General features: G+C 42.7%; 1 protein-coding gene across 1 annotated transcript in view; it reads left to right on the top strand.

The window, feature by feature from the left end:
* Positions 1 to 12,151, top strand: part of rnf17 (ring finger protein 17) — a 46,313-nt gene that overhangs the window by 13,092 nt on the left and 21,070 nt on the right. Inside the window, exons 13-23 of the mRNA XM_015378892.1 lie at positions 693 to 864; positions 962 to 1,103; positions 1,177 to 1,364; positions 1,455 to 1,584; positions 1,683 to 1,836; positions 4,311 to 4,426; positions 5,295 to 5,412; positions 5,521 to 5,635; positions 5,981 to 6,244; positions 9,786 to 9,930; positions 11,719 to 11,831. Of these exons, the coding sequence (XP_015234378.1) occupies positions 693 to 864; positions 962 to 1,103; positions 1,177 to 1,364; positions 1,455 to 1,584; positions 1,683 to 1,836; positions 4,311 to 4,426; positions 5,295 to 5,412; positions 5,521 to 5,635; positions 5,981 to 6,244; positions 9,786 to 9,930; positions 11,719 to 11,831 (1,657 nt within the window). The remainder of the gene's footprint in view (positions 1 to 692; positions 865 to 961; positions 1,104 to 1,176; positions 1,365 to 1,454; positions 1,585 to 1,682; positions 1,837 to 4,310; positions 4,427 to 5,294; positions 5,413 to 5,520; positions 5,636 to 5,980; positions 6,245 to 9,785; positions 9,931 to 11,718; positions 11,832 to 12,151) is intronic.

The raw sequence follows: 12,151 nt of genomic DNA, 5'->3' as shown, positions 1-12,151 counted from the left end.
GGGGATCGCTAGAGGTGCCCAGCATACTGTAAAATTCTCTCGATTTTTATTACTTGGAGCATTTTTAACACGACTTAGACCAGCCACATGGAGACAAGAAAAGGATAATCTACCATCACACACGATAAAACTGCTCTAGATGCACTCCTTTCTATTTGACCTTTAAGATGTTATAGGCTTTTGGTCGAGTTAATCATTAGAAATACAAAACATAAATTGAGATATATTTCCAGTCAAGTGGTTGAATTTATATACTTTTTTCTAAAAGAAACATCCAGTCAATGAATATTGGGAATCTGCAATCATTTTGGACACAAATTAGAAGAGGACTGAAGAAAAACCTGCTGAAAAACCACAAATATGCCGTTAACCCTGTCACACCTAAACGCCGCTCTTCAATGCAATCCAGTCCAGATTTTCAATGACACTCAGCGGATGCAGATGCTTCACAATAATGGATGGAATAAATGCTGTAGTTGGTGTCTCCTTTTACGAGTTTGATGGGCTTCCAGTCTTTGTAGAGTTTTGAAATATTTCCTTTTGATTTCACACATCCTGTATTTTAAATAGGTCTTAAAGTGATTTATGTGCTTCTCAAAATTGTGTCTTAAATAATTATTAAGGTAATCGTGTTTTATCGTTTAATCATTGGACCAAGGGTGTTTAATTCTTAGTTTCCTTTTTTATTTTAGGCTCCATTGTCTTTATGAAAGGAAGGGATGGGCAATGGTGCCGTGGCAGGGTGGTTGAAGTCTTTCAGAATACTTGTGAAAAGTCTCTGAAGGTCTCCCGGGTCTCCCAGCTCTCCGGTTTGCGAGTCTTCCTCCTAGACTACGGGGCCATCAAATACATCCCAATCAAAGAGTAAAATAACTTGTATTTAGAAGAAAATTTCCCAGATTCTGTTCTTTTTTTTCTATTTCTCTTTTGATGATACTGTTAAAATATTAACTTTTTTCAGTCAGGGGAGGACGGATGAGTCCACTCTAAACTATGTGAACTGTGTCCTGAGGAAAGTGGATGAACACTTAAATGAAGAGCTGAGCCACATTCCTCCTCTGGCCATAAGGTGTTCACTGAAGGACCTGGTCCCGTATAACCTAGTAAGATCACTAATGATTCCAGTTATCTCTCTCTAGCTACAAAAGAAAATTGAATTTAAAACATTGTGTGCAGGCAGCGGGCTGGAGTAAAGAGGCAAAGACCAAATTCTGCTCTGTGGTCGGTTCTGCTGCGGTGGAGATGCGACCTTTGGGGAAGGACAGAGTGTCTTTGTTGGTGGATCTAAGAAAAGCTCCCATGGATCAACCCACTGATGTGTCCATCTCTGTCAGGGAGTACCTCGTTTTCATCGAGGTTGCCAGGTACCCTCATTAAAAGCTTAGTTTATATGGTTTCATGGCTTTAGTCCCAGCTGCTTTAGCCTGCTCAACTTGTTTTGTTTCTCCTCAAAGGTTCTATTCTCCAGTGATACTGGGCAGGAGGTCTCTCATGTATTATCCTCCTGTGTATCCAAAAGCCAACACTGAGTGTGATGCAGTTGTGTGTCACATCAACAACGCCTCTGACTTCTACATCCAGCTGGTATGAAAACAAAATCATTTCAGCGAACGAGGTTTAAGTCAAGGCAGCTGTCGGTCATATTTTTTATTTGTGCTTCCGTCTCCCTGCTACCTCAACAGGTTGACAACATGGAGTCCTTGTTGCTCACTGCCAAACTTCAGGATTGCTACAACTCACTGAAAGAAGATGAACTCAGGATCTACTGCCCTGAGATGGGAGAGGCTTGTGTTGCCTGCTTCCAAGACAACATGTGGTACAGAGCTCAAATTGAGGGTAAGGATCTATTAACTTTCATTTAATCCACCCTGTTCCTGCTTGTGTTACTGTAGGGTTTACCGGTGTGGTGCTATCTTCTGCTGTCAGGGCTTTAGCCTGATCACCTGCCTGGTGAACTGAGACGATGATGGTCTTGATGGCACAGGGGTCATGTTTTTTTTTTTTGTTTTTTTTTTTACAGCGCTTCCCCCATGCCTGCAAGTAAAGCCTGGGTCACAACTGTTGCATCTGACTTTTTATTCTCCAATGTATGACAGTTTGTGTATTTTTCCACACACTGACTGTGTGTGTATAGAGTGCTTCTTCTACACCTAAGCAGATCCTGATCCGTGCAGTTTTTTTCCCCTTTCAAATACCCTCAGACTGAAATACTGTCCTGCACCTGATTGGGTAAGATTATTATTAAAAATAAAAAAAAAAACTTGTGGCTACAAGGCAAAGCTCCACTTCATGACCAGCCTGCACAGCGGACTCTAGAACAGAGGTCACGGATTAGCGGACTGCGGTCCTGATCCGGACCCATCTGCTGGCTAATTCGGACCCAACCTGATTTAAAACATTTATAAATTATTGCATATTGTCCAACGACAGTTTCTAACAGTGTCTAACTTCTCTTGCGCCGCTTCTCCTGTTTGTACTGTAAAGCCCTCCAGTGGCCCCTCGTTGCTTTAGTTTTTTGAGACTAGAGGAGGATTCATATTTTAATTTATACCTTTTCTGTCCTGAACTGCTGTTATGGGTAAGGTATTCTGTTTAGGGAACTGTTGCATTAATTTAGTGTGACCCAGTCTGCCCAACATGTCCTCTGTATGATTCCAAAGGGGACAACAGACCTTTTTCTCTTCTGATTGAGTGATTTTTTTTTTCTGTATTACTCCCCAAAACATGCATGGCAGCCAGCTCCCAACCATCAGGGGACAGACGTGATACCGGCCTCGGGTCTTGCCAGCAGGCATGTAACTGCCTCAGGTACTCCTCTGAACGAGGGACAGAAAACGGAGTAGGAGCCCGCCCACACCTGAAAAACTCAGTACTGGAGGCAGCGTCCTCTTCTGCCGGAAGTTCAAGCTGCAGCTACCTCATTGCCACGCACCAACTGTGCTCCGGTATGAATAAGAGCCAGTCTCAGAGGCTTGAGTAGACCGCGACTCTTCCTTCTTATTGTCAATTATCAAATCAGGCATGGGACTAGAGGAGAGCCCAGTCACCAGGAGCGAGGCATCAGGCTGATGTGCTCGCTACAATGACTTTGTCTCTGCCGACATAACCTCTTAACCCTTGAGGCCAGGCCATAGTCAGGAACGCTTGAGTGGGGCTACTAACCCAGAGGGCAGGAGGTCTGACGCATCAAGAGAGAAAAGCTGGGCCAACCAAGCCCCCTTCCTTGAAGCTGCATTTCACGGAGAGATTTTCAGACAGTGCCTTCACAAGGTGGTCACGCCCAGACAGCAAGGGCAGAGGTTGTGGCCACATCTGCCTGAAACCCAACGCCGCACTCCAAACAGCTATGGAAGCCATTCATGTCCAATTTCACAGGACTCAACCAATTTAGACAGGAATAGAAAATAGGCTGAAATCTGGAGAGGGGACGTGAACGCTACTATCACTGATTATAGCCTAACAAGCAAATGAAAAATATCCAACAGACAGGAAGTATAACCGGGCAACTCAGAAAGCATTCAGCAGATCTATCGATTACTCTGGGAGAGGGATGAATAAGGCTGCCATCACCAACAAACGGCATACATACCATGTAGGCGACAGGGCGTCCAGCAACAGGGAACCAGAGTATCGTCCAGAAAGCTTAAAAGCTGATGCATTACAAGACAAACCACATGTGAGAAGAAGTAAGGAACAAAGCCGTGGATGACGCCCCCATATATAGCTTCTGATTGGTGTCACAGGTGTGACTCTGTTGGTATAAATACTCAAACTGCGCATAGATGAAGGGAACATTCAGTGCTCTCAGCACAGCCCTCTGGTTATCAGTAGGGATGAAGTAGAACTGTTTTTGCAGCCATTATGCTCAATATATTTCAGGGTGTGGGCATTTCATTATAATTCTAAAAGTTTCGGTGTAATCACTGTATGTGCTGAAATGTGATGAGGAGGAAGCCCGGGTGACGATCGGACAACTGGGCTCTCTCTTTTATGAGCCTAAAAGCTGATTTTCAGTGTGGTGATAATTTTTTTTGAAGCTTAACAGCCCAATTAAACTGAAATATGCTGGCTTATAACCCTGTCTTCTCTTCAGATTTCCCAGGTACTAGATTATGTCAGTAATCCACAGCGAGCAAAGCTTTGGTTGGCTTTCAGGTTCCTGTAAAAACATTAACACAAAGACTGTCTTTCCAGAATCCTTTCAAAATGAAACTGATTTACTGATACCTTTTGTTTCCCATCGCCAGCTGTTAATAATTTAACACAGGCCTGTAGAAAATGATGATTTGGGTTCTGCTGTGTGGTTGTAGGTCATCCCAGGGGCCAACAGGTGGAGGTGCGATACGTTGACTTTGGCAATAAGGAAGTGTTGTCAGTCAGTGACCTGAGGAAGATCAAAGATGAATTCTTTGTGCTTCCTGCTATGGTAAGAGAACATCAAAAGTTGTCTTTTATAACACAGGACGCTCATTAAACCGCCTAAAGCTGTTTTATAGGATGCTCTTAGAAAATTATACAGATTATTTTTTATGTTTTGCCATTTAGTTTCTTTGTGCTCTGCTGTCCTTCTTATTTCTGAATTAAATGTAACTTTTGTCATTTTGAGTTTAATCATTATTCATCTGAGGAGGTTTGGAATTTGTAATTAGGGTTGTGTTTTTACATTTTTTTGTTTAAATGATTCCACTATCTGATCATTGTTTTTATTCTGGTTCCCATTGCTTCTTGATTCTGATTCTTTTAAGAGGAAGGATCATGTTATAACTGAGCTGGCTAACCATAGTCCTGTCTGGATTAAATAATCTGAACTTCTTAATGATTGTTGCTTTGTGGAAACAATTCAGTTTATGCTTCTGACACTCTGCCTCTGCAACTGTCAAATCTGTCTAAAAAAATCCTGACGACACGTTGGACGGTCGCAAACCCGCACAGACCTCAAGCGGAAGTGCGCAGACAAAAAGCAGCTGTGATTGCTCCTTGGTATGCCTTTCTAGCTGTCTGTGTGGTCGTCCTTCCTGATTCGGTGCTGGAACTGAGCCCAATATAAGGTGGAAGAGATGAGTGATGATTGGGAGCTGGAGAGAGTTAAGCAGGTGTCAGGCTCTAATTTAGGTGAGGTATTGGGGCAGATCATGACACTCAGGGAGAATTAAAATTTTAGAAATGGTTCCATTCGATTATTTGTTCCTGACTTTACGAATAATGAAACTGCTTTCAGAAATGCTGGTTCTATTTAATGCTTTGTATAGACGTCCACTGCAAAATTAAATTGATTGCTTTCTTGTGAATTCCAGGCACTCCATTGCTGTCTGGCAGATGTGGTTCCTTCGGACGGGAAGAGCTGGAGTGAAGCCAGCATCTTAAGATTCGCCAACCTTGCTCACCAGAAACTGGTCACAGTGGTGGCAGCAGGTCTGGACTGGGAAAGGCTTTTCTTTTGGACATGCTCCTTTTTCTTCGATTCAAGCTTTTTCTGTTGTTGTTCAGATTGTTGTTGCTGACTTTACATCTGTTTCTCAGAAGTTCCTCAGGCGGGTCCATTCCCGCTCAGTATGTTTGTAGGAGGTGTGAACGAGCCAAAATCCAACATAGCTGAAGTGCTGGTTCTGGAGGATTTGGCCTGCTTCAAAAATCGGTAATTCTTGTCTGAAGTGCAAGATTGAAGGAATTAGAGTATTAGTATTGTACCCCAGTTGTTCACTTCAGTGTTGTGTACGCCAAAGATTTTCAGCTTGGTCCTAGAAAAAATTTTAATGGCTAAAATAAATAGAAATTCCCCCGTTTTTTAATAATAATTTTCTTTTTTAACCGGCAGTTGAGGAAAAAGCTTAGCTCTCAGAGTTTTACATGTTTAAGCTTCCTTACTATAACATATCAAAGGATAAGATCGGTATAAATAATGCATGTTACTCGTATCTTAAGGTGTCTCAGTATTTAACTGGTTTGCCTCCCTTGTTGACCGACCGACTCTTCTTTTCAGCAGACCGAATGTCAAAAAGGAGAATCCCTCTGGTGTTGATTCCGCTTTATGGGATCCACCGCTTGAGCTTTGTTCAGTCGCAGATAAAGCTGATGCTCCAGATCAAAAAACTGAGGAGAAGGAGAAAAGTAAGGCACCTCTGGAGCTGCAGCCCAAATCCAAGCAACGTGAGCAGCATAAAGACCTCAAAGTCACAGTCACTCATGTCAACTCGCCAAGCAGCTTCTACGTCCGACTCACCGATTCTGACTCTGAGCTTCAAAGGTAAGCAGGAAAGAAAAAGGTTGGTTGAATCCTGACAGCCCATGACTGTCCATGTTTTTCAATTCACAAATACATTTAGTCCTCTGTTGGCACGGTTTTATAAGGACATAAATGAGGAATGTCATGTCAACATGCCGTTTGGAATATTCAAGTCACTTAAATAGACATGTAAGTTTTAACAGAAAAATATATTTAAAATAGCCTTTTAATTTAACCCTTTACAACTAAAGCATTGTTTAATGAGCAGACTCGCATCTCAGTAGTTCAGCGCCAATGCATCTATAGGCCTATAGCCTATTTTTATTTATTTACTCCGGGGCAGAAGTTCATGCTGTATCAACTACTATGACATCAGCGTGTCCATGTTAAATGGGTCTAACCTAGCAAACAATCTAAGCATTAGATTTAAGATAGATGTTGTGGATACTTGCATGAGACAGGCAACCAGCACAACTCAGACACCAATGGCAAATCCATGTGAGTTTAATAAGTGAAAAAGAAATGAGGGCAACTTGTCAAACACAAGTGCGAGCCAAGACAACAAGCAAAAGAGTGCTGCAGTTCTAGGAAACCCTGTAAGGCCTCTTTAAAAGTGCAGTAGAAGATCTTTTCTGATGCATTTTTTACCATGTGGCTTAAAGATCTCCCCACAGCCGCTTAGCAAGCAGTGAAATAGAAGGTCTGGAAGTGAAACTAAAATAAATGGTCACCGCTACATTGAAAAAAATCAATGAACAACCTCAACCAATCACAAAACACGGTTTGTCGTCCACTATTGAATCCTGACACGTCAATCATGGTCGTCTGCTTGTCCCTCCCCGCTGTGCGCGTACCCTGACACATGAACGATTCGACCCCCCAATGCTCGTGCAGGACACAATGGCCGGAAGCTAGCCACTGCTATGCTACGTTCAAACCTAAAGCAGCAAAAAAGCGCGTGCTGCTTCATTTTTTATGCTTGTACAAGTTAAGTGAAAGCATCTTTGCCGCTCTGGCTGCGCGGTGGAAAAAGTGGGTCTGATACGCAAATTATGCTTCTGACGCATAGCCTCTGCAACCGTCAAATCTGTCTCTGTGCCTCAAAAAAATCCTGACTACATGTTGGACGGTCGCAAACCCATGCAGACCTCAAGCGGAAGTGCGCAGACAAAAAACAGCTGTGATTGGTCCTCTGTATGCCTTTCTGGCTGTCTGTGGTCGTCCTTCTCAATTCATTGCCCGTGCGCACCATTTTTAAAAACCGAGGAACAAATACAATGGACAACTATGACGAAAGGTTAATCAGTATTTTTGCCAACTCCATTAACAGAACCTGTTCCCCTTCAATGTCTAGCAACTCTAGATTCATCTCCGTGACCGTGATATCTTGCAGACGCGCCATTGTTGTTTTGGAAGATAAATACTCTGAAGTGCTTGCGAGTTCTCGAATAGGTCCCTAGAAATTCTAAACTGACTGTGCAGAAGCATACCAGCAAAACTGGTTCTTGACCAGACCCGAGCGACATTTGATTTGGGCGGTTGCAGAAGTATAACCAGAAGTATAACCAGCCTTTCATGATTTGAAATCATGCATGGCATGAAAGGTTATCCTGCTTAAACCTGCATGTCAAGGCCTGTTCTAAGTTTGCCAATGACCATTTGGATTATCCAGAGGAGTCATGGTAGAAAGTCATGTGGTCAGATCAGTGACCAATATAGAACTAATTCCACTAACCATGTTTGGAGGAAGAAGAATGATGAGTACCATTCCAAGAACACCATCCCTACTGTGAAGCATGGGGGTGGTAGCATCATGCTTTGTGGTGTTTTTTCTGCTCATCGGGGGCGACTGTACTGTATTAAGAGATTTTGATGTTTTGAGAGATATTGGAGAACAAACTCCTTCCCTCAGAGCATTGAAGATGGGTCGAGGCTGGGTCTTCTAACATGACAATGACCCAAAGCACATAGCCAGGATAACCAAGGAGTGGATCTGAAAGAAGCTCATCAAAGTTCACAACTGAACCAAATAGAGAATCCTTGTAGGGAGCTCAAACTATGCGTTTCTCAGCAACAGCCCAGAAACCTGACTGATCCAAAGAAGATCTGTGTGGAGGAGTGGGCCAAAATCCCTCCTGCAGTGTGTGCAAACCTGGTGAAAAAGTACAGGAAATGTTTGACCTCTGTAATTGCAAACACAGGCTACTGTATCAAATATTAACATTGATTTTCTCAGGTGTTCAAGTACTCATTTGCAGCTGTATCAAACAAATAAATAGTTTTTAAAAAATCATACACATCTGGATCTTGTTTTTTCTAGATTATGTCTCTAACAGTGGACAAGCACCTCCAATGACAATTCCAGACCCCTTCATGATTTCTAAGTAGGAGAACTTGTAAATTTGGAGGGTGTTCAAATATTAATTTTCCTCACTCTACTACTTCCTGTCACACGGTATTATGGAAAATAAAGATTTAGTTTAGTAACAAGTGGTGCAAAAACGGAGTGTAAAACGGTGAAATCCAATTCTATTTTATGTCTTAAGCAAAAAAACAACCAGAGCTGACAAACGCTGACTGGTGTGGAGTGCTGGCCTAGTGGTAAGAGCATTGCTCTTGGATGCTTGAGGTTCTGAGTTAAAATCCTACATTTATCACATTTCCGGAAAGATGCAGTAGTGTAAAAGCATTGGAGATGTTTCTGCAAGGAAACACATCAGATGAGGTTGGCAGCATGTTTGCAAGATCTTCTTAGTTCGGGGGAAGGAAAGTCCTAATGATGACGCATACAGACATGTTCACGGAAGTTTGATACTCCCAACTTTGCTTGGCTCATTGCTATTTCCTATAAACCTGTGGATGATAAGGTTTGGTGTGTAGGAACCTGAATGGCCTGCACAGGGTCCTCATTTTAACACCTTTAAACAGAGGAAGCTTCAGGCCATGCCCTCCCATCAAAGATCAGTGTGTGACCTCACAAGTAAGACGGTCAGAAACTTATTCCTAAGTCTTGTGGTTTAGATCCTGTGGATGTTATGGGGGCAGAGGATGCAACAGCCTCAACCCTATGAATTAGGTAAAGGGGCCTAGTGGTTAGGGCATTGCACATGGAATCCTGAGGTTCTGAGTTTGAGCCCCACTCCCACAGACTGCCACTGTGGGTCCCTGAGCAAGACCCTTAACCCCACACTGCTCCCCAAAGGGATGGGTTAAACGCAGAGGTACATTTCTCAGATGTGAAATCAATAAAGTTAAATTATTATTAATAAATGCTGTAGTGCTGTACAGAAAAAAAATACTTAAATAAATAAAACAGCAAACACATGTAAAAATAACATTCACACAAATAGATTGGGTAAAAGATCAAAGGAATGAAAGATAAAAAATAAAGGCCACCATCATTGCTAGGTGCTAAAGCCAAAATGGTGCCATAACTAGAAAGCCTTTGTATTCAATCAGATTGAGGTACAGGTGTAGGAATCCATAAAGTCATAGTAATAAATCTCTCTGGTTTGTTTAAGTAGAAGTCATTAGCTGTGTTTTATTTTTGCTGTTTATGTAGGGTATGTGAACTGGTGGAGCAGGAGTGCGCCCAAAAGGAGCTGCAGGATGTGGAGTGGAAGGCAGATATGCACTGCGCTGCTAACATCAACGGAGTCTGGGAGAGAGGACAGATGTGCTGCGACGTCACTTCAAACACTGCAGAAGTATTTAAACACAGTTCTTTTCTTTCTGAAATGGACTTTCCTGCCACCAGAAGTATTAAAAAAAATTCTGCAGCATTTAGATCATTGAACACTCCCCAAATCTCACTCCCCTTGACAAATTAAAATGTGAAGTTTTATGATTCTTCTAATTAAAAGAATTGGAACTGAGAATCGAAATAAGGAATCAAAGAATTTTTCAAATCCTGTGTTGCCCGCCGTGGCAACTGCCACTTTGGAGGGACCTTCCATCCCAGGCTCAAAGGGAAAATTTTCACTCCAATCCAGAAAGGCCCTTTGGGCTTGGCTCCTTTGTGATCAAAATGAAATGCAGATGAGCTCCCTGATGAGCCAGCAAAACATTTTTGCTTTATATTATCCTGGTGACTGCATTTTGAATTACATACATGAAAAACGCCTTCCAGCTGCCACAGCAAACCGTGAGGAGGCGACCAGCTTGTCCTGAATGATTAGATAAGGTTGGGAGCTTGGACCCTCCCTTGCATAGAGGTCACTGATGCCAGCAGCGACTCAGGGCCAGTGCAATGTCATTGAAGCTTCTGATAAGGTCACACAGGAGGAGTTCCCCATAACGAGATGCTAATCAGAGGATATTTATAACCTTAAGTTTTCTAACTTTGACTTAAAAGAACTCAGGCTTTCAGAACTTTTCCAGTCTACTGGGAGTTTGTTCCAGATCAGTGGAGCATAGGAACTAAATTCTGCTTCTCCATGTTTGGTTCTAGTTCTCTATTCAACGTGTTGATACACTGACCACACACCTGTTATGTATTGAGTATGTATTCAGTGATTTATAGACTAACAGAAGGATTTTAAATACTGAGCTACAGTGATGGTGATGGCTGTTTCCAGTCCTCAGGTTGGCTTTGTAGCTGTGATTCCTTGGTTGTCCTTGAGCTTCTTAAACAGTTTACTCTCTACAATTTGGACCTTTTTCCACATTCTTGTTATTGATAAAAATATGTAATTGAATTACATTTGTTACGTTTGTTTTTTTTGCAGATCCGGACATAGGTTTACTTCTAATGACTTTACTAACTTGTGAAGCAGTTACCACCTTAAGGCAGGTTTATGCTCAGAAACCAGGTTTTCTGCGTGTGCAGTGCAGACGCAGTGAACGCAAATATGTCCCCGCTCCTTCCGCAGACACTCTGCTGCACATCTTCCCAACTGTAGGTGACTGCAGACAGTGCCGCAGACAGGTGGCCTCTGATTGGTCAAATCTACATCCGCTCTACACTATGCATATTTCCTGTTTGGTACCTTATCTGCTTGTTTTGTTTGTTTGTGGAAAACGACTCGTGAAGATGGACCAGCTAGATGAGTAAGGTGCAAGAGAACGCTGGGACCATTTTTCCACCTGGATTCCCGCTCTTTTTTGCCCTCTTGTCCCTCTGTTGTCGCACAAACTTGCCCCCACTTCCTCACCACCTCAGCCATATCTAGACCCACAGCTAGTTCCTGATTGTCCCTCTTGCATGGTGGCTTGTAATAACATAGAGCGGACTACGCTTCAATATTGGGCATAAATCAAAAATATCTGCAACAAGCTCACTGCGACACACTGCTGCGGGAGGATAACCAGTCCTTCAGGTCCCCTCGAGTTCCTAAACTCCCAATCATTGAGAAAAGTGGTGATCTTTTTAAAGGCTGTGTTGTGAGCTGTCGGCATTGTTTTCCTTGGGGCGTAGACGCACTGACCTGCTAGTGGGGGATTTTTGTCCCCAATTAAACTCTTTGTCTCTCTGTCTCCTTACTGAATGGCTCCAGGTAAGACTGTGTGACCATGGAAACATCATGAAGATCCATGTCAGCAACCTGCGCCCTCTTCCACCCTCTTTGATCGGCTCCCTGGTGCTGGAGTGCACGCTTAGTGATATCAGGTTGGTTTTAGAGAAATGCCATGAAATACTCTCTCCATTACTTTTTAAAACAGAATGAAGGATGTCAGTTCTGATTTATGATAACGTGTTGGAAGGCTTGTATAATATAAAGCAGGGTTTCTTAACCCTGTTCCTCAGGTCCTACGGTCCTACATGATTTAGGTCTTTCCCTGCCTCCTCACACCTGACCTGTATGAAAAGGTGATTAATAGGCTTTTACAGCATTAGATGGCTGCTGAGGAGGTAATGCAGTCATTTGAATCAGGTGTGTTTGAGTAGAGACACATCTTAACTAGGGGTGGAACGGTTCACAAAATCCA

The sequence above is a fragment of the Cyprinodon variegatus genome, unplaced genomic scaffold (genome assembly GCF_000732505.1).
Source record: "Cyprinodon variegatus isolate N-32 unplaced genomic scaffold, C_variegatus-1.0 Scaffold181, whole genome shotgun sequence".
Taxonomy (NCBI): Eukaryota; Metazoa; Chordata; class Actinopteri; order Cyprinodontiformes; family Cyprinodontidae; genus Cyprinodon; species Cyprinodon variegatus.
This window is presented reverse-complemented; position numbering and strand designations above follow the sequence as displayed.